At 38.8% G+C, this 20,905-nt stretch overlaps 1 protein-coding gene across 2 annotated transcripts in view; it reads left to right on the top strand.

The window, feature by feature from the left end:
- Positions 1-10,661: 10,661 nt before the first annotated feature.
- arhgef38 (Rho guanine nucleotide exchange factor (GEF) 38) overlaps positions 10,662-20,905 on the top strand; it is a 21,331-nt gene continuing 11,087 nt past the window's right edge. For both annotated transcript variants that reach the window (XM_053622215.1, XM_053622214.1), the window contains exon 1: positions 10,662-11,020. In XM_053622215.1, coding sequence (XP_053478190.1) covers positions 10,801-11,020 — 220 coding nt within the window. In that variant the 5' untranslated portion in view covers positions 10,662-10,800. The remainder of the gene's footprint in view (positions 11,021-20,905) is intronic.

Raw genomic sequence — 20,905 nt, 5'->3', positions numbered from 1 at the left:
GTTTAGCGTAGCACGACCAAAGACAATCAGTGACGATGTTTGGTCAGTGTGAGAAATTTCTGCTTAAAAGTTCAATGTGAGCACTGCTATGGCGCTCTTCTACAATCCTCCACTAGGAGGCGTAGGATGATGGCAAACTCACGGGACTGCTACACATATGGTAGTGGCGATGGAGAAACATAAACAAAACATACTAATAGAAAAAAATTGTCTCCTTGTCTCAGATTAAAGACTGTTTTCTACTCGAGCTGATTTCTGGATCACGCTGAAATGACATGAGCAGAACGTAGAACACGGGTCTATCGCTAGAGCATCTAGTCTAGTCTGATCTGACTTGGAGAACACACGCTATCACACAGTCTGTTATAGAACTCAGAACAGAGTTTATTGGGATCTCATAAAGTGTGACAAGGAATAATCTTAAAAGACTTCTGAAATCACACAGTGTAAAACTGTCTTAAGAAGCGGAACCAGGTTCTGCACTGGTTCTGCTTAGTAACAGAACTTAGTAACAGTGACACTCAGATATGTATGGAGAATACAGCACAATGTGAGGATAAGCTAGTTTTCTAAATTCCCTTCTGCTTTACTGTGTTATTGATACATGATTATTACGGAAACATCGGTGACGTGTGTGTGTGTGTCCTTCACTAGGTTTTTGCTATGTATCCTTAGCTTTTATTTACACATAATCTCATGTGTGTGGCAGTGTTTGCATTCACACATACAGCAGAATGATCAAACACACCATCATGCAGGGAGATATCGCTGAGCTATAAACACACACACACACACACACACACCTTTTCCAAAACAACTTTCTGTCTTTCCTTAAAACCAAGTCCCTTATTCACACCTGAATTGACAGGCTCTGCCCAAATGACTAGAATTCATCAAAGTGTTCTTCCTGGAACAGCTATCAAAAAAAAACCTTGCTCCTGCATTCCAGGCATCTAACACCGTACCGTATTATTCACACACCTCGCTTCACCGTGCAACTTCAGAGTACCTGTCGTGTCCTTCTCCAACGTCTGTACACGTCTCCTCGGTGGTGGAATGAGCTTCTGTGTTTCCTTTCAGACATTATTGAGGAGAACACCTCATGTTCTCACCTCGTTCTCTCTGCACTTCTTGTATTGATTACCTTTTGTGTTTGGCATCTGATAATAACTAAACGTCAAACCAAATATCGTGAATGTATCAAACAGATACAAACCCAATGCAGAATTCGGTACCACATGTTGGTCTGTGATTATTTCGTAAATGAATACAATTTTGCACAATTTCAGGGGGGTGGTTTTTTTCCATCCTACACTGAGGTGCTGTGTGAGCCTTCCCTACACCACTGTGTGTATTTCTGTGGTATATTTCTACCACATTTCTGTATAAACATCCCTCAAATTCATAAAAAATATGCTTTTATTTAACGGACTGGGGAATGATTTGTGAGTACCATTTTAAAACTTCTCAGCAGAGCCACAGCTCCTTATAGCATGTGTAGACCATGCGCTGTGCGTAGGGCAGAACATCTCTCTTGGGGTCTCTAAACCTTCATTTACCCCAATTCCTTTAAACAAAAGATTAACTTGTATGTTAGTTGCGCATGTTTTTCATTGTTCGTTCTCATTCTTAAGTATAAAATCTTATGGAGAAATTACAGGAGTGTTATAATGACATGGCTGGTAAAGAACACCAGTTTGACTCACAGCAGCACTGTGTCCCACATCGTAATGGACTGTAATAGTGTGTCCAATAAAACTGGAGTAAATATGGCAGAATATTACAGTCCTGACGCAAATAACAGCTCGGACGGTCCTTTTCCTCTTTGGCCCGGAGAACAGGACGGCCGTTTTGTCCAAAAACTATTTGAAATGTCGACTCGTCGGACCACAAAACACGATTCCACTGTGTTACTGTCCATCTCAGATGAGACCGAGCCCACAGAAGTGGGCGGAGCTTCTGGACAGTGTTGATATACGGCTTCTGCTTTGCATAGTAAAGCCTGAACTTGTATCTGTGGATGCAGCAGCGAATGGTGTCGCGTGACAAACCTTTACCGCAGTATTCCCGAGGATCTCATTACAGACTCATGACGGTTTTTAAGACAGTGACGTCTGAGGGATCGGAGATCACGTGCATTCAGAAGCGGTTTTCGGCCTCGCCCTTTACACAACGAGATTTGACCGGATTCCTTGAATATTTTTATTATATTGTGCACTGTAGAAGGTGAAACTCCCAAAATCCTACAGATTTGTCTTTAGGGAATGTTCTTCTCAAAGTGTTGGATTATTCACTGACGCATCTGTTGGCAGATCGGCGAGCCTCGACCCGTCCTCGCTCTTGAAGGACTCGGCCTATACTATGATTAGACGATTGCCTCACCTGTTTCACATCGCCTTTTATATCAACTTGTCACTATTAGTCCTAAATCGCCCCTGTCCCAACTATTTTGGATCGTGTTGCATGCATCAATTCAAAATAAATGTTTATCTTCAAAAAAAACTATGCAGTTGATTAGTTAAAACATCAAATACCTTGTCTTTCTACTTTTTTTTTAAATACAAGTCAAAGTACATTTATAAATCACTTCTCTTTGTTTTTATTAGCATTTTCCATACTGTCCCAACTCTATTGGAATTTGGGTTGTACAATCTCAAAACGACATTTTGTTGTGTGTGTTTTATGTTTGCCAAATCTTAAGACTCTCATGCGTCACAGTTATCATGTCCATCAATCCATCATTGTTTAATGTGGGTGTGTTTGTGTAATTACAGTAAAGATCACATGTCTTCTTCACAGACAGAGTGTCCTGTTATTGACAGAAGCCGAATGAAAGCAGCGCGATGATGTCATTGTCTTTGTTTAAAAAAGTTTTGATGGCTGCTTTTAAATTTATCACTTGTTGTCTCAATGTGAGAGATTCTTCAGTCTTTACACAACTAAAGCCACAGAGTCCCTACAGTCTGGTGTGCATAAAGAGGACTTATTTTAGCTGTCTCTACATATATACTCTCTCTCTCTCTCTCTTTCTCTCTCTCATATATATATATATATATATATATATATATATATATATATATATATATATATATGTATGTATATATGTATATATATATATGTATATATATATATGTATATATATATGTATATATATATGTATATATATATATATATATATATATATATATATATATGTATATATATATATGAATATGAGAGAGAGAAAGCTTATGCAGCTTATATGCTGCATAAGCTTATATGCAGTTTAACTTCTTATAATGTAACTTCTGAAATTCTTTAAAAATGTCTATTTTGGAAAAAAAAAAATGATCCAACATTATCTCATGCTGAATTTAAAGGATCAAATTAGTTTTTGTTGGATTTCCTACAAATAAACTCATAAGAACGTTACAACTGCTAACCCCGCCCCGAACCTTGACATTAATCTTTATATCTTTTAATAAAAGTTGGGTTGTATTTCTATTGCCAACCAATTCTGATTTTATTTTCTTTTTTTCTGACTTCTGACACAGATCGGATGTTGTTGCATACGTGTACACAGCTTGGATCGGGTTTTTTCAGGTCCGATATGGCCCACGTTCAAATGAGGTTCTAATATCTGGTCATCATCATAAAACTGTGCTGTTTTCAGCCGAATGCATTTTGGCGAGGGAAAGACGTAAACAGAAATAGGATTGGGGTCGGATCCATGTCAGTATATTAGTAAGTAAGTAAATTTTATTTATAAAGCACATTTAAACACAGTGAAGTTTTTTTTTACTGCTGGAATGTCCAATTATACTGTATATCCAAGACTTTAAATCCATGTTTAATCAGCTGCTATATATCTACAATAAGGCCCGGGATGATGAAGTCTCAGAGTTTTCACACTACGTAAATAGGACCGATTCTGTGCTCTACACTCATCTGTGCTCATCATCACAGCTCTGCTTTCACATACAAGCATAGAGCAATTGTACTAGCAGTGAAGAACAGCCCTTTCTGGATGCATGGCATGTCATCATGCAGGAATACCTACTAACGTGGAACTGTTCTCGTATGAGAAGGTATGAGACATGCATTTTACGTGATGTTGAATCAATCACGTTAATTATCTTATGTCCATGAAGAATTCCTGAGCATGTATGACTGCTCCATAACGGATGCAGTGCAGATCTCAAACACGAGACATTTCGGACTGGACTGGAGTTTAAAGACATGACAGGGTAGACAGATGACAGCAGATCCGTGCTGCAGAGAAAATACAGAAGCTCTGTCCATTCCTCTTTCAAACCTCAGGCTTTGTTTCCACAATATCTGTCACAGTAAGAGACACCCTGAGTCCAGGACATGACCTTCACAGCGTTAGAGCCTCTTCTGTCCCCTCTGATATGACCTGCAGCTTCCTATAACTAGTAATTAAATAGAAATGTGGCAAAGTCTGACCAATCAAAATCATTCACAAAGTAAATCAATGACGTAACAGATCAGTAAGCTGAGATTGATTCGCTAAACTGCAAGCTAACACAGCTAGTTCATTCTTGCAAAGAAAGGCTGGCTACCTAGCGTAGTAATGTTCCTTTAAGTTCCTCTGAACAATGTCCCTGCTTACATCAGTCAAATTTAATGATAAAATAACATTTTTACACAGAAACCTCCACAAGAAATGTCCCAGCACTTAAACTGGATGTTTTAGGAAAGCGTGGTTGTGTTTGGGAAAATGTTTGTGTCACATCCGTAGCCAGCACAGAGAGGAAGCAGCAGTATGGAAGACACGGTGATCTCTCAGAGAGGAAACGTCATCAGAGCTTCTGTATGGAGCGCTACGGTTGGATTCTGCAGTTATCAAAAATATAATGATCAGAGGAACACGGAGAAGAATAACCAGCTCGGCCTCTCGGGAAATACACAAACACCGACACGTGTAAAGTTTCACGTTTACACCTTCATCAAAAACGTCTTTGATTCAGCTCACAGTACGTTTATTTCCTGCTTCTGCATTTCACTTCAGATTTATTCTTCCTTTTATCCATACGTTTCTGCTCATACCCAAGATTACGTGAATAAAACATGAAATAAACAGAAATACTATTTTTTATTTAAGCTCTAATTTAAAAATCATATGTATGAAAGTCAGGGTTATCTGTATTTCAGTCTGTTTATATTTCATAACTGGGATTATGAACAAATTCTCAAAACAGCGACCAATCCAGGAGAGTGAACGAGGTCACGTGCTTCCTCCAAGACGCGTTAAATCCAGCTGAACTCAGAGAAGAGTGCTATCTGCCTTCTTCTGCATACATGAGCTCACAGATACTCATGATAGGCTAGTGATGCTGTGATTGACAGGGTTGAGAGAGTATGGCACCTCCCACCCTGAGAGCACGGCCAGTTTAACTCCTGGGGCGTATTACACAAACATTCTATCTTACAAAAATCTTCACCTGCTCCATCGAGTTCGGTAATCAGCTCTCAGGTCTGTTACCAAGCAACCGACTACAACCAACACCTGTGAAGTAAACTTCACATTAAAATGGAGTGTGTTGAATAGTAAAATCAGCTCATTAGCTTCCGTAATGTTGGTCGTAATTCTCGTGCTAACTGCGAGTCTGTAATTATTCATCAGTGTACTCCAAAAGTCTTTCCTCCATCAAACATCACAGTGCTTGATCATTAATATATTTAATAAATGTAATGTAACACCGTTGTCGGACATGCCTATTGTAATGTGACTGTTATCGTTGGGTTTTAAATAAGTTTGAAGTTGTCAGTGAGGTTGTTATGAGATGTTCACCAAACAGATGAGTTAGGATCTTTCTGTAATACACCCCCTGTTGTTCTGTTGTGCCATCGGGAGTCCTGACATCTTCTCGATTTAATGCAAATTAACCATGGTACCGTAAACACGTCAGGTCCAAACGATTTGCTGGAATGATTCCTGGAATGATTCCTGGAATGATTCCTCGGGTCAATCCTACGGAACACGTGGTCTGACGTTTCTTCAGTTCCCCCTCACAGCTTTATTCCCTACCTGGGATTAGTCCCCATTTACTTATAAAAACTTCTAAGCATGGTTTCATCTTCTCCTGTCATATACAACGTGTCATTAACGTGTACAGAGACATTAGGAAGAAAAATAAATCTCGGAAGGACGTCGCTGAAATTGTTGGTGTCTCTGGAGAGTGTACGTCGCTGGTACGGTTAGCTCGCGTTGCTAATCTGATCTGAGAATGAAGTCGAGTGTGTGACACGTAAATCACAACTGATTTTCTCACTGATTCCAGAGTTATTTAATTTGTGATTAATTAGTCAGCTACAGTAGCTCTGTAGCTCCACCATTTCTCATCAGAAAGAATAAAATAGCTGGAAAGGCCACGCCCACAAGAGACGAACTACAACACAGGATCAGGTTTCGTTATAGTAATACAGAAGTTAATGTATGACCTCACAAAGGTAGTAAACTGTGTGTGTGTGTGTGTGTGTGTGTGTGTGTGTGTGTGTGTTTACTTTTGGTCAGCTAAAGTCCTTGTTTGCTCTGCTCTTGCTCATAAGGACACGGTGTTTAACCCTTCATGCTTTCTTCAGGGTCACAGAGATGGAGTGCATTAGTATTAACACTGTGAGGATTCGAAAGTTACACAGATAAATACATTCAATTATTATTATTTCTTTTTAAGCTTATATCATGTTGCTGTAAATGATTTATTATTATTATTATTATTATTATTATTATTATTATTAACTGGCTAGTGATCAATGCTAGGTGCAGCTAACGTGTAATTTTAGTCATACAGACATTTTTCATAATCGTATAGCAACACTGAGGTAAATGTTGACGTTCTGGATTCTAATTTATTACATTGTGGTCTTCACTTCCGCTCAAATAACAGTGTGGAGTCTTTGCGTATTGTTGCCTCAGTTGCTTAGCAACAGATCTCTGACAGTTTTAAGCACTTGTGTGGTGTCTTTCAGAATCATTAGCATAAAGACGTCAGCTGTCATAAACTTGGAGACGTTGGCCACGCTGGCTTCTCTTCAGTGCTGGTTATCTGCTGATGGTCGTAAATAACGTTCCTCTCTGCGTGTCCTGCTTGAACTTTGGACCTGATGTTTAAATATTTTTTCAGTGTGTGTAAACATAAAAGACAAAAAAAACTGTATGACCTCATCCAGGACGTGAAATTTCCACCTAAACCTACAGACCGTAAACTAGTTTTTAAAGGCTAGTCTACCTATCTGCCTATACATACACTGAACTCCATTAATATTGGCACCCTTGGTAAATATGAGTAAATAAGGCTGTGAAAAATTGTCTTTATTGTTTAACCTTTTGATCTTTTGTACAAAAAAAAATTCACCAAAGTACTCTGCTCTTGTGGATATCAAACAATTACAAACACTACACAGGTTTATCAAAAAAATTATAATATCTTTGTTAAATATAGGTGTGTAACAATTATTGGCACCCCTATGAATTCATATGAGAAAACTATATTTATATTTATAAGTATATACCCATTGATATTTAACTTTTTTTTCTAGTACACCTGGGTGACTAGGAACAGGAAATTGTTTAATCATGACTTCCTGTTTCACAGGGGTATAAATATAAATACAGTGTATGGGGGTGTAATTGTGGTTAATTAGCTTAATCTCACAAATTATTTAAGTGAAGTAAATTTATTTTAAGAACATATTTTATGTAATAAAATTTCTTATGAGAAATTTATACTTTAACAACAACCATGTGAGCAGCCAGAGAAATTCTCATGAACAACTTGTAACTGAAAAACCTTCATCTGAATTTTTAGTCTGTCTGATTGATCTGTATTTCCAAACCCAGTTTTGAATATCATGAATATCATGAATTAAAGTTTTATTGTCCCCTGATCTAAATTTGAATGTTTTGCACTGTTCTCTGTAAAGAGATCATCTTATTCTAACTAATTAAGTATAGTTCACATAAAATGATCAAATGTTTTATATGAAACGACGCAACATCCGACCCACTGCGTCTATTAGTATCCTCTCATTTTATTTATTTATTTATTTAATTATTTATTTTATTTTTTTCAATATTTTTATTGAAAGATATGGCACATTGGAAGAAAAAAAAAAACACATCAGTTCAATGAGATGCACAGTTATAAAAGGAGAAAAAAAAAATGTTACAGACATCATTTCGTATGTCCCAGTGAATCAACAAAATGGGAGCCATACTTGTTTTGTGTACAGATTAGGACACACATTCATACATTCGTACATACTCAATAAAAAATATCAATAGCTAAAATAATAATAATAATAATAATAATGATAGTAATAATAATAATAGTATCCTCTCATTTTAAATGTGTCCCCTATAACCCTTGAGGATTGAGGACAGTTCCAGTTTGGGCTATAGAGCAACAGGAGCAATAGGAAATATTGTTAGCTATGCAGCGATTAGTTAGCTATCTATACTTATCTAGAATTCTCCAATAGCAGCCTGCTGTAATGCTAGCTAACGTATTTGTTAACAAGCTAATCCAAGCTTTTTCATGAACAGTTTGTCAATTAATGTCAGCGAGAGTAAACAGTAAACAGTATGTATGACACCAGCGTGACAGAAAACGTCACAGACGAAGCATGAGGGTTCACTTGTTCATTTAGGGAAGCTGTAGACTTTAACGTTCATTGGCCTTCATTGGTCAGAACTTAGCAAGAGTCAAGATCATTGATTAGGGCTTAGTAAGTGTCAGGAACATTGGTCTGGACTTAGTGACTATAATCTGATGGTGTGTTGAGTTTTATTTGGTCTGATCTGGTGAAGGATATTTGATGTCTCATATATATTTAGCATTGGTTAAGATTGTATAAATCATGAAGTCTGGCCCAGGCATTATTCAGATGCACCATGACCTACCCTGTGTAAATTATGTGTGTGTGTGTACTGTATGTGCACTGTGTGTGTGTGTGTGTGTGTCTGTGGTGTGTGTGTTTGCTTAGCTAGATCACATGCATCTCCATGGTGTTTGTTCCTACTGACTCACAGCTTCTGTTATTAGTCTTAATTAGTCTTGTACTCATTCACATCCTCCAGTTTTCTCGAGGCATGACATCACTCTTCATTGCGATGACTTCAGTATAGTGTGTGCTGATCAGTAACACACACTGACTCACAGAGCAGATGATATCACAAAGCGATGAGGCATAGTGTAGCGTACGACTGCAAACGGCACTGTATCGCAGATCGTAATAAATAAACACAGACGAGTGACAAATTAAAGGAAAAGCCAACATCAGGCGTGTTAGTAACATGTTCAGTCCACCACCGTCTGTCAGAAACAGCTTCAATGCTCCTGTATACGTTAGTGGATGTGTAGTGGCGCCATGGAGAACCTTTCTTTCAGGTACAGAGTGGAACTGAGATGTGGAGTGTGAAGGCCAAGAGACACGTTCAGGAGACGTCCATACGTACTGTATGCTGATGGACAGAATAAATATCTGTATTACTTCAAGCTCACTCTGAAGAACAAGTGTTCCGTGTTGTCTTCATTTCCACAGGCTTGATCATTAATACAGACACTAACTGCTTTAGTACATGATTTCTCCAGGAGTAACATTATTATAAGTCTATCATTATACCGAGAGCTGGTCCAGCATCTGTCCAGCATCTGTCCAGCATCTGTTAATCATCTGTCCAGCATCTGTCCAGAATCTGTCCAGCATCTTCTGGATCCGCTTGATTACATAAACCGATAAATAGTCATTCTCTTTAATCACAGGATCCTCGGCATGTAATCTGACATGGAGGACACACACTCTCACACACACCATTGTAGAACTTTACTGATATCTTGATCAGTGCGATGAGGAATAATCTTAAAACACGGAATGGGCTTTAATCAAACTTTTCTTGACGTGAGAGATAAAACCGCACTACCAACACATTTATGTCTGTAACTGTCGTTCTACACACTGGGTAAGAACAGGTGAAAGAATCAGCAGGTTATTGAGGTGTGAGATGATCAGATCAGATCAGATCAGATCTGAGAACTTCAGGACTGAAGAACAGGAATGAAGTCTGTGTGTTAGAATAAAGTTGAATTAAATACAGCACTGAAAAATGAAGAGAATGCTGTTCAGGAGTTTCAGTTTCACACAGTCTCTCTCTCTCTCTCTCTCTCTCTCTCTCTCTCTACCTCTCTATCCCTGTGTCTCTATCCCTGTGTTTTTTCTTTCCCTTGTTCCCTTTCTTTCTTTCTTTCTTTCTTTCTTTCGAGTAAGCAGGTGGAGGTGGATCAGGATTTTTCTTTCCGTCTCCGTCAGTTTTTATTTCATGCTGTTTCCATGACAATATTTCCCATCAAAGTAAGACTGTAATATTGTCCCACCCACCCCCATCTCTCTCTCTCTCTCTCTCTCTCTCTCTCTTCTGTCCCTATCTTTCCCTCTCTCTCTTACTGCACATGTCCTTCTCTTTCTTCTTCTATTTTTCATCCCTCTCTGACGGTGAGAGAGTAAGAGAGAAAAAGAGAGAGAAAGAGATCACACTACCTCTCTCTCTCTCTCTCTCTCTCTCTCTCTCTCTCTCTCTCTCTGCAGTGAGCAGGTGTAGAATGGGCGTGTTTTGTGGCTTCTCCTGAGCCAGGTAAGTCAGAGTGGGCGGGGCCAGTGCTGTGCAAAGAGTCAGTGTACACAGTAGCAACAGGAGAGCTGCACCTGTTCCTCTTCTCACTGTCTGTCTCTCTCTCTCTCTGTTTCTCTCTGTCTCTCACTCCCCCTTTCATTTTGGGGGAGGGGGGGGTGACCCAAGGAATGGATCCCAAGGAATGTGAAGGGAATGACAGAGAGAATGAAAAAGAGGAGAAAAAAGAGAAGGACAGGAAGATTAAGCGAAGGCCCTTTCTCAGGTACCTGGAGAGGAGGAGGACAGACACCATCGTGGACGATGACTCGGGTAAAGCAGACGTCAGCATCAACACGCTGGTGCGCCGGAGTCAGTCCGATAAGACCGAATACAGCGCCAAACTCAAAGGTAAGCCTTTCTCTGCCTGCCCACCTTGTTGCCTTGGTAATGGCTCACCTTTCACCTCCGCTTATGTAGTTCCTTTTTTTTTTAGACCAAGTACAAGTTTCCTCTAAAAATCTCTAAAAGGTTTTTGTTCCATTTATCAGAGAACGATCCGTGGTAAAGAGTCAGGACAGGTTTTCCCGTGGCCTATACAGATAAAATAATAAACTCTGACGTCTGTGTAATGATTCTTGTACGGTAAAAAGCGTAAAAGTGACAAATTCCAGGAGAGCATCGAGTGTAAAGCGAGCTGTGTGAGTTTGTGCTGATGCTAAGCACCTGCTGCGTTGTTACGGAGAGCTTTTCCCACAGGACTGAAGTCACACATGCAAAGCAGGACACAGCCACGGAGCAAAGTCCCCGTAAACAAGAGACGGAGAGAGAGAGAGAGAGATGTAGAGAGAGAGAGAGAGAGAGAGAGAGAGAAGGAGAGAGAGAGAGAGAGAGACGGAGAGAGAGAGAGAGAGAGAGAGAGACGGAGAGAGAGAGAGAGAGAGAGACAGAGAGAGAGAGAGAGACGGAGAGAGAGAGATAGAGAGACAGTACTGTTATTATTCCTATTCCCTTACTTAATATACTCCATTACACCACGGCACTGCTGAGTTCTGGACCGTGATTGGTCAGAAGGTGGTGATGAGTTCTCTATAACAGCGGCTCGGACAGTAGTGAAGGTTTATATTAATGCATCGCTCTAATACGTTATGGTTTCTATAGTAACGGCTCGTTCACAGGGACATGTACATAATAAACCGATTAAAAACGTGTTTATCCTTGATTTGGTCAAATGTTTTGTAAGGAGATGTTTATGTAACATTTCTGGAAGGAGTCTCCAGTGTCAGCGCTTTGTAAACTTGAAGTTTTCCGACGTGTTCATGACAAAAGAGATTACGCTTCTTTCTCAGAAACACAACGAGCTGCGTGATATTTTCTTTTGTCTTATTAACGTGAAGAGAGAGACTAAAGAGAGAAGAAAGAGAGAGAAGAAAGTGAGAGAATAGAGAGAGAGAATAAAGAGAGACTGGTGAGGGAACGAGTGTTTTTAGCTATAACGTAAGCGAGAACAGGAACTAACGCGTTTCTGTAACTATAAACGGATAAAAAGTTTGCCGTGTCCTTTAATACGTAATAATTGTAATAGTTGCTGTGGTATAAGAGGACTGTTGTAGGAGAAGTTCAGGCTGGTGTCAGTAACTCCATCACACTGCTGTGCTGTTGATTATTTGCTGATTACAGCACACACACACTCACACACACACACACTCACTCACTCACTCACTCACACACTCACACACACACCGTGTTTATTACTTACATAAGCGATGTTTTGGTGATATGAGATTAAATAGAGATATAAACACAGTAAATAGGGAAGTGTTCTTCTCTCGCTCTAACCAGTGTGCACTCTGTTTGCATATTTGGAACACGTCCCATCTTATCAGCGCCTCCAGAACGCTAACGTTAGGCTAATGTTAACATTAACCACGTTAACTCATTAGCTTCTGTGTTAGCATAAATGAATGCTAAACAGATTCTTGCGGTGTGAATGATGTGGAATGTTTAGTGTTACAGAGACACGGCTGACATCAGCACTATGGCAAAACTGGCCCTGCTGCTTTCTGTGTGTGTGTGTGTGTGTGTGTGTTTTAATTGTTCACTGTCTCTCACTATCAAAGAAAAGCCAAAGAAATCTGATAATTCCCCTGTGTGTGTGTGTGTGTGTGTGTGTGTGTGTGTGTGTGTGTGTGTGTGGAATGTAGTCAGTCTTGAACTGCAGGTTTTTTTGGTTTACGGTGGAAACAATCAGCCATTAATATAAGACAGACATAAACTATGTGAAACACTTTCAAGAAAATGCTATCAGTGCACACACACACACACACACACACATATACACACACACACACACACACACACACACACACACACACAACAAGGTCACACAGTGTCATGTAGTAAAGGGCTGTCATTGCAGTAGCTCAACTTAACCCATCTGAAAAAAGGTCTCTAAAGGTTTCCATCACATAAAACAGCTGAATGTTAATTGGTTTAATGGTTTCCATCAGATTCCTAAAGGTTTCCTTCAGTGGTTTTCTGCTTACTATTAAATAACGCCAGAACCCAATTGGGCCATCTTTCATGTATAGATGATTATCATCAGACTAAAGTCAGATATTCCATCAGAAACCATTACTGACCATCAGAAACCAATACAGACCATCAGAAACACATTAATACCCATCAGAAACCAATACAGACCACCAGAAATACATTAATACCCATCAGAAACCAGTACAGACCATCAGAAACACATTAATACCCATCAGAAACCAGTACAGACCATCAGAAACACATTAATACCCATCAGAAACCAGTACAGACCATCAGAAACGTGTTAATACCCATCAGAAACCATTACAGACCATAAGAAACATGTTAATACCCATCAGAAACCAGTACAGACCATCAGAAACATGTTAATACCCATCAGAAACCATTACAGACCATCAGAAACGTGTTAATACCGATCAGAAACCATTACAGACCATCAGAAACATGTTAATACGCATCAGAAACCAGTACAGACCATCAGAAACATGTTAATACCCATCAGAAACCAGTACAGACCATCAGAAACATCTTAATACCCATCAGAGACCATTACAGACCATCAGAAACATGTTAATACCCATCAGAAACCATTACAGACCATCAGAAACATGTTAATACCCATCAGAAACCATTACAGACCATCAGAAACATGTTAATAACCATCAGAAACCATTACAGACCATCAGAAACATGTTAATACCCATCAGAAACCATTACAGACCAACAGAAACATGTTAATACCATCAGAAACCATTACAGACCATCAGAAACATGTTAATACCCATCAGAAACCATTATAGACCATCAGAAACATGTTAATACCCATCAGAAACCATTACAGACCATCAGAAACATGTTAATAACCATCAGAAACCATTACAGACCATCAGAAACATGTTAATACCCATCAGAAACCATTACAGACCAACAGAAACATGTTAATACCATCAGAAACCATTACAGACCATCAGAAACATGTTAAAACCCATCAGAAACCATTACAGACCATCAGAAACATGTTAATACCCATCAGAAACCATTACAGACCATCAGAAACATGTTAATACCCATCAGAAACCATTACAGACCATCAGAAACATCTTAATACCCATCAGAAACCATTACAGACCAACAGAAACATGTTAATACCATCAGAAACCATTACAGACCATCAGAAACATGTTAATACCCATCAGAAACCATTATAGACCATCAGAAACATGTTAAAACCCATCAGAAACCATTACAGACCATCAGAAACACGTTAATACCCATCAGAAACCATTACAGACCATTACATGGTTAGGGTTTTATATAACTGCACCGTTCAGTCATATTAGATCATATCTACCTTTAATTTGTTTTATAGTATCACACTACATTATGCCACGGGACTCTCGAGGTCATCCCAAGCACTAATGTGTGTTAGAAAATGAACTTTTTTATGATAGCTGTTAGGCTAATTAGCCATTTAATGGATGTTTATTACTAAAACCTGATTGTGGATTCCACTGAAACTCGTAAATTCATGATTTTAACACAATATGCTCGATTTATAAAATATACAGTGTTGCTGCTAAGTGACTGGAAAAGATAGAAATAGATAGCTAAATTTACTGGGAAATGATTTAGCTAGCATTGATAAGGTGTTCTCCTCAGAGGCATAACCATAATCACACGTAGCATTGTCTAGGCTTAGACCTGACCAAAGCCAGTCCATTTTTTGGAATTGAACACAATGATGTCATCTGAATGAGGAAGTACCCGTGCCTTACAGAACCAGTCTGACTCGCTGCTCTCGGTGAGTTATTAGTACCAGAGGATCAACATTCTATTACCCCTAACCTTCCTGCACTTTTACTGCCTCTCAGGCAGTATATAAAACCTTTTAAATGCATGATTTTGAGAATAAATTTCGAGAAATACAGTAAATTCTGAGAGAGAAATTAACAGAAAAAAGTAAAAAATGTGATTATGTAAGGAATAAAACACTGTGTGTGGCGCTGTTATAAGAAAATAATCATAATAATAAGGTGGTGTGACGAAGCGGTGTTACTGTAATGTTTTATTCCTCTACTACCACAGCACTTAAATACCACAGCACTTATCCCTTTATAGCTACATTTAATGTTCTGGAAAGTCTGAGAAACGACTGAGTTCCTGTTCTCACTTACATTATAGCAGCTATAAACACTCGTTCCCTCACCATCCCTCTCTTTATTCTCTCTCTTTATTTCTCTCTCTTTATTCTCTCTTTATTCTCTCTTTATTCTCTCTGTCTATTCACTCTTTATTCTCTCTTTATTCTCTCTGTCTATTCTCTCTCTCTATTCTCTTTATTCTCTCTCTCTATTCTCTCTCTCTATTCTCTTTATTCTCTCTTTGTTCCCTCTCTCTATTCTCTCTCTCTATTCTCTCTCTTCAAGTTAATAAAACAGCTCGTTACATCGTGTTACAGAGAAACTGCATCCTGAACATGTTGGAAAACTTACAGCTTTACCTCTGACTGTTACAAAGCTCTGACACTGGAGACTCCTTCCATACATGTTACATAAACATCTCCTTACTTATCGACGATGACACAGCGCTGTGGTGTAAAGCGTGAACTGTCAGGAGAAGGCGCTCACAGGTGAGCTGCTAGGTGAGAGTCTTGTAGGGAGGATAGAAACGGTTTTAATCAGTCCTGAGTTTAGAGTGAAAACAGTCTGTGGCTTTGAAATAAACTTGTAAAAGTAGTAAATATTTACTCGATTAAAATCCGTAAAGACAGCGGTGCGTTTTTCATTCGGCTCCGTTTTCTGTTTCCCAACACGGCTTTGTTCAGGTGAATTTACCCTCTTCAATATTCTATTCAATTCCGTTTTATTTATTTATTTTTATAGCACTTTCATAATAGACATTTTGAACAGCAGTTGAACGCCAACTCCTGAACAATTACCCAAGCAATAAAATGTCCGAGCTTTACGAAGCCCAGAAATAATAAACAACTGATTATTCTTATCAAAACACAAGAGAAATCACCGCTGTTCTGTTTTAAACTGAAGAAGAGGAGATCTGTTAGTGGGATCCATCAGTAGATTTTAAACATTATCACCATTTAAACCTCATAAATATTGTAATTACTGATAGTGTCGTGTGGATTTCTTTAAAAACAAAGAGCCACAAGTAACTTTTACAGTTTTAGCACATTTTACGGAGGTCACGATACGGAGTTAGGTTAAGAATAATCTTCATGTGATCCACAATGCCAATGTGATTAGATTTATTATTATTATTATTATTATTATTATTATTATTATTATAGTTTGGTGATGTCATCTTTTAGAACAGCTAGAGTACAGTATATGAGCGCTTGAAGTGTGTAAAGCTGAGCACGCACTCTGTGTTAACCCGACAAAAGGTGTGTGTGTGTGTGTGTAATGCATTAAAGTCTTAGCAAAGAAAAGAACAGAAGAGAACAACAGCATTTACCACATCAACACTCGGCGTTCAGCTTTAATCATCATGGCCACTCGCAGAGCCAGTTTATATATTATATATATGTGTGTGTGTGTGTGTGTGTGTGTGTGTGTGTGTGTGTGTGGCCATGTGACATGATCTGTTTACTCTTCTCCTACAACTAAAGTGAGTGTGTAAAAAAAGTGTTCTATTTTTTTGAAGTCGGAATAAAAGCGAGTGTTGATGGTGAGATGGTGAGAAAGGCCCGGGTGCCTTTAGACACGCAATTAAACACACAATAATAATTAAAGCATGGCGTGGTGTCATTGTTGTGTCTCTAACATCACACATTTGGCTGAAAAAGCAGTCAATAACAACACGAATCGTAAAGAAGCTGAATAATTTGATCTAAAGGATTTGCTCGAACAGACGGATGTAGAAGAGCGACGCGGATAAACGGCTTTTTCTCCGCAGTAGTGATGCAACACCCTGTTATCTTTATCATTGTTCCACAGAGACTTCCTGTCTGAAATTTACACAAATATCAACTCATAAATGCTTTACACTTTAATCAGAAACGAATGTAGCACAGCCCGATAATTTAGAACAAGTTTAAACTATTCATTTGCGAGTTTTAACGATTACACACAGTTTTTACTCCGTATATGTGGTATGCCGGTCCCCGTGAATGAGCTGTTACTATAGAAACAGTATCGTATTAGAACGAGCACATTAATATAAACCTGTGGCTTGCAGCTGTGGAAAATGAATCAAGACCTTCTGACCAATCAGAATCCAGAATCCCTCAGCAGCGTAGTGTACGTTTCTACTACAATACAAACGCTGGTGGAATAAAACATCAGCACTTTTTCATTCAGTTCTCCACGTGTAGGTCACTCGAGCAGCTAACGGCCACGCCAAGACGTTTATCTGAAAGCTCTTTGTCCTCTCTGTGTCTCTTTACCCCTCTGTAACGTGACCTGTAATGGTCCGGATCTCTGTTCACTCTTTTTAATGGAGGTGTGTATCACTTTCATGGGAACAGAAGGTGGACGAGTTAATAAACTTCTGAGAGATCTGAGTGTGTGTGTGTGTGTGTGTGTGTGTGTGTGTGTGTGTGTGTGTGGTTTGGGTGTTTGATTTCTGTGCAGCACAAAAGAACTTAAACCTCAGAACTTAAAAATCAGCAGATATAATGTTCATGCCTTAGCCTGTTTACTATGATACTAGTTCCTGATTAGCCTGCAATAGCATTGCAGTAAATGGGCTTAACGCAAGTAAACTAGCATTACAGTAAAGTAGTATTACAGTAAACTAGCATTACAGTAAACTAGCATTACAGTAAACTAGTATTACAGTAAAGTAGTATTGCCATAAACTAGCATTAAAGTAAACTACACAGCAAAATCACCAGTGTTGAATTTACACCCTACAGTGTTTATATAAGTCCATTGGACTCAAATAAACACTCTGGGTGTTAATTCAACACTAGGGATTTTACTGTGTAGCATTACAGTAAACTAGCATTACAGTAAACTAGCATTACAGTAAACTAGCATTAAAGTGAACGAGCATTACAGTAAACTAGCATTATAGTAAACTAGCATTACAGTGAACTAGCATTACAGTAAACTAGCATTACAGTAAATTAGCATTAAAGTAAACTAGCTAAGTCAGGAAGGAGTCGTATACACCTAGCTGAATGTACAGCCATTTTAAACTTCATGAGCAACACGATGTGACTGAAAGCAACACGATTAAGACAGGATTGTTGCTAGCTGGTTATATTTTGGCTAGTCTACTACTAAAACTGAACACCTTGTGGAATAATGTTTCTTCTTATGGAATACGTGTATGTGTGTGTGTGTGTGTGTGTGTGTGTGTACTGGTCAGGTGTTTCTCCAGGCAGGAACAGGTATGGAGAAGCATTACATCATAGTAAAGTGTAACCTGATACCCTCCATACTGTGTGTGTTGTATATGAGGAAGCACAGCCCTGTCACACTTCCCAACATACACTCCTCCCTCACCAACATGCAAAGTGTGTGTCAGAAACACACTGTCACCTCTGTACCAACCAGATCAAGCTGAACAAACCAAGTAGGAATCGACAAACGACACATGACTCTTAATCCTTCAATAAACAGCCTACAATTAAATGTGCACTGTTTGTGGTTCGAAGTGTGCGAGCATGTGTGTAGCATCACACTCTTAAATCAATTACTATCTATTATATATATATATATATAAATATATACACACAACTCCAATTCCAAAAAAGTTGGGACACTGTGTAAAATGTAAATAAAAACAGAATGCAATGATTTGTGAATCTCATAAACCCGTATGTTATTCACAACGGAACACAGAAAACATATCAAATGTTTAAACTGAGGAAATGTACCGTTTTAAGGAAAAAAATAAGGTCATTTTGAATTCGATGGCCAAAAAAGTTGGGACAGAGCAACCAAAAGCTGGAAAAGTAAGTGTTAGTGATAAGGAACAACTGGAGGTTAATTGGGAACAGGTCAGTGAAATGATTGGGTATAAAAAGAGGATCTTAGAGAGGCGGAGTCTTTCAGAAGTAAAGATGAGCAGAGGTTCACCAATCTGCAAAAAACTGCGTCTACAAATTGTGGAACAATTTCAGAATAATGTTCCTCAACGTAAAATTGCAAAGACTATGAATATTTCATCATCTACAGCAGTGGTTCCAAAACTGGGGTATGCGTACCCCCAGGGGTACGCGAGGTGACGGAGGGGGTACGGGAGCAAAAGGCTGAGATTTACTGTTCGTTTAATTCCACCTCACTAAATAATATTCAAATTCTAATTCATGTTTTTCTCACGGCCAAAAAATAAACTTGTGCCCCCTCCAGTGTGCAAACAGCAAAATTGCAATGTTCTAAAGGTCAAATACATGACATCCAATCAAATGATCCTGTCTTTCACAATCTAAGCTGCATCCACTCACAGTCACATGTCAGTGCGCGATCAGGTAATTTTCACCAGCACACGGATATGTGATGAAGTTAAGTAATAGCTCATAACATTAAAATGGAGAAGTACAAAGATATCTGCCCCCAACTACAGCAAGCCCCACTGATCCACAGTCCTCTGATAGCAGTGGCCCAGGTCCCTCTAACACCGCGTCCGTAGCGAGTGTAAGTGTACCCAGTGTTACTAGCCCAGTTCACACTGATACACACAGCAGTGTATCCGAAATCAAAACGCCATCTCTTCTTCACCAGCGATTCGCAGAAAAAACATCAAAGAGGTGCAAATATGATGAGAAATATATTTCTTTGGGCTTTACATACACTGACAGTGAAGAAAATCCCCAGCCTCAGTGTGTAAAAGTATTCTCTCATAACTGCATGAAACCAGCATTTCTGTGCAGACATTTATAAATAAAGCATGCTATTTACTTTTTGCTAAATAATCCTCGAGAGCTTTTTGAAAGACATTTAAGACAACTCAGGAGTAATAAGACCCTTATAACAGTGTAGGAAACCCTAAATAGGAAGGGTTTAATGCTTGGAGAAAAGCCCCCCCCCCCCCCCCCACCAAAAAAAAAAAACAGTACAGAGGATGCCATCGTCGGACAACACAGTTTGAGGGGGGGGCTACGCCACTGTAAAAAGTTTGGGCACCACTGATCTACAGCATAATAATTGGGGTTGTTTGGTTTCTTTCATTCTATCAATTGTTTATGACTTTGGTGTTTGTAAAGAAAGGTTGCAAAAACACCCGAGTAGCTGCAACCTAATGGTACTTTTACAACCTGACTGAAGAATCTATCAAGGGTTTTATTTACGAATTGGACTGAGGTTAGCTAAAATATTCTCCACGTATTATTATTATTATTATTATTATTATTATTATTATTATGGATTAGCAATAATAGACAGGGAGTGCTATTTGGCTAAATTGACACTTTCTAGAAGATCCGTATAGCTTTGTTGTTTGTGGGATTTTGCTACGATTACATGGAGGACGTTGTCGTGGCACTGAAAGCTAACATACTTCCCAAACAGATGCCATAAACTTTTAGCTACAAAAAGTTAGCTAGCTAAACATGAAGGCACCTTCTCAGTAAGAACGTGACATAGACTACTATCTTTAGCTAGCTAGTTCCTTCGTGCAGATTTTAGCCGCGGTTTGTTAAAGCAATATAAATTAGACATATTAGCTAACTAGCAGAATAAGCCTATTAAACTCTTAGCTCACTGATGTGATAGTTAGCTACTTTGCTGAGATAAAAAGTATGCTGAAAAGATGGTGCTTCATGAACCAATCTTC

Source organism: Ictalurus furcatus, chromosome 3 (assembly GCF_023375685.1).
Source record: "Ictalurus furcatus strain D&B chromosome 3, Billie_1.0, whole genome shotgun sequence".
Taxonomy (NCBI): Eukaryota; Metazoa; Chordata; class Actinopteri; order Siluriformes; family Ictaluridae; genus Ictalurus; species Ictalurus furcatus.
This window is presented reverse-complemented; position numbering and strand designations above follow the sequence as displayed.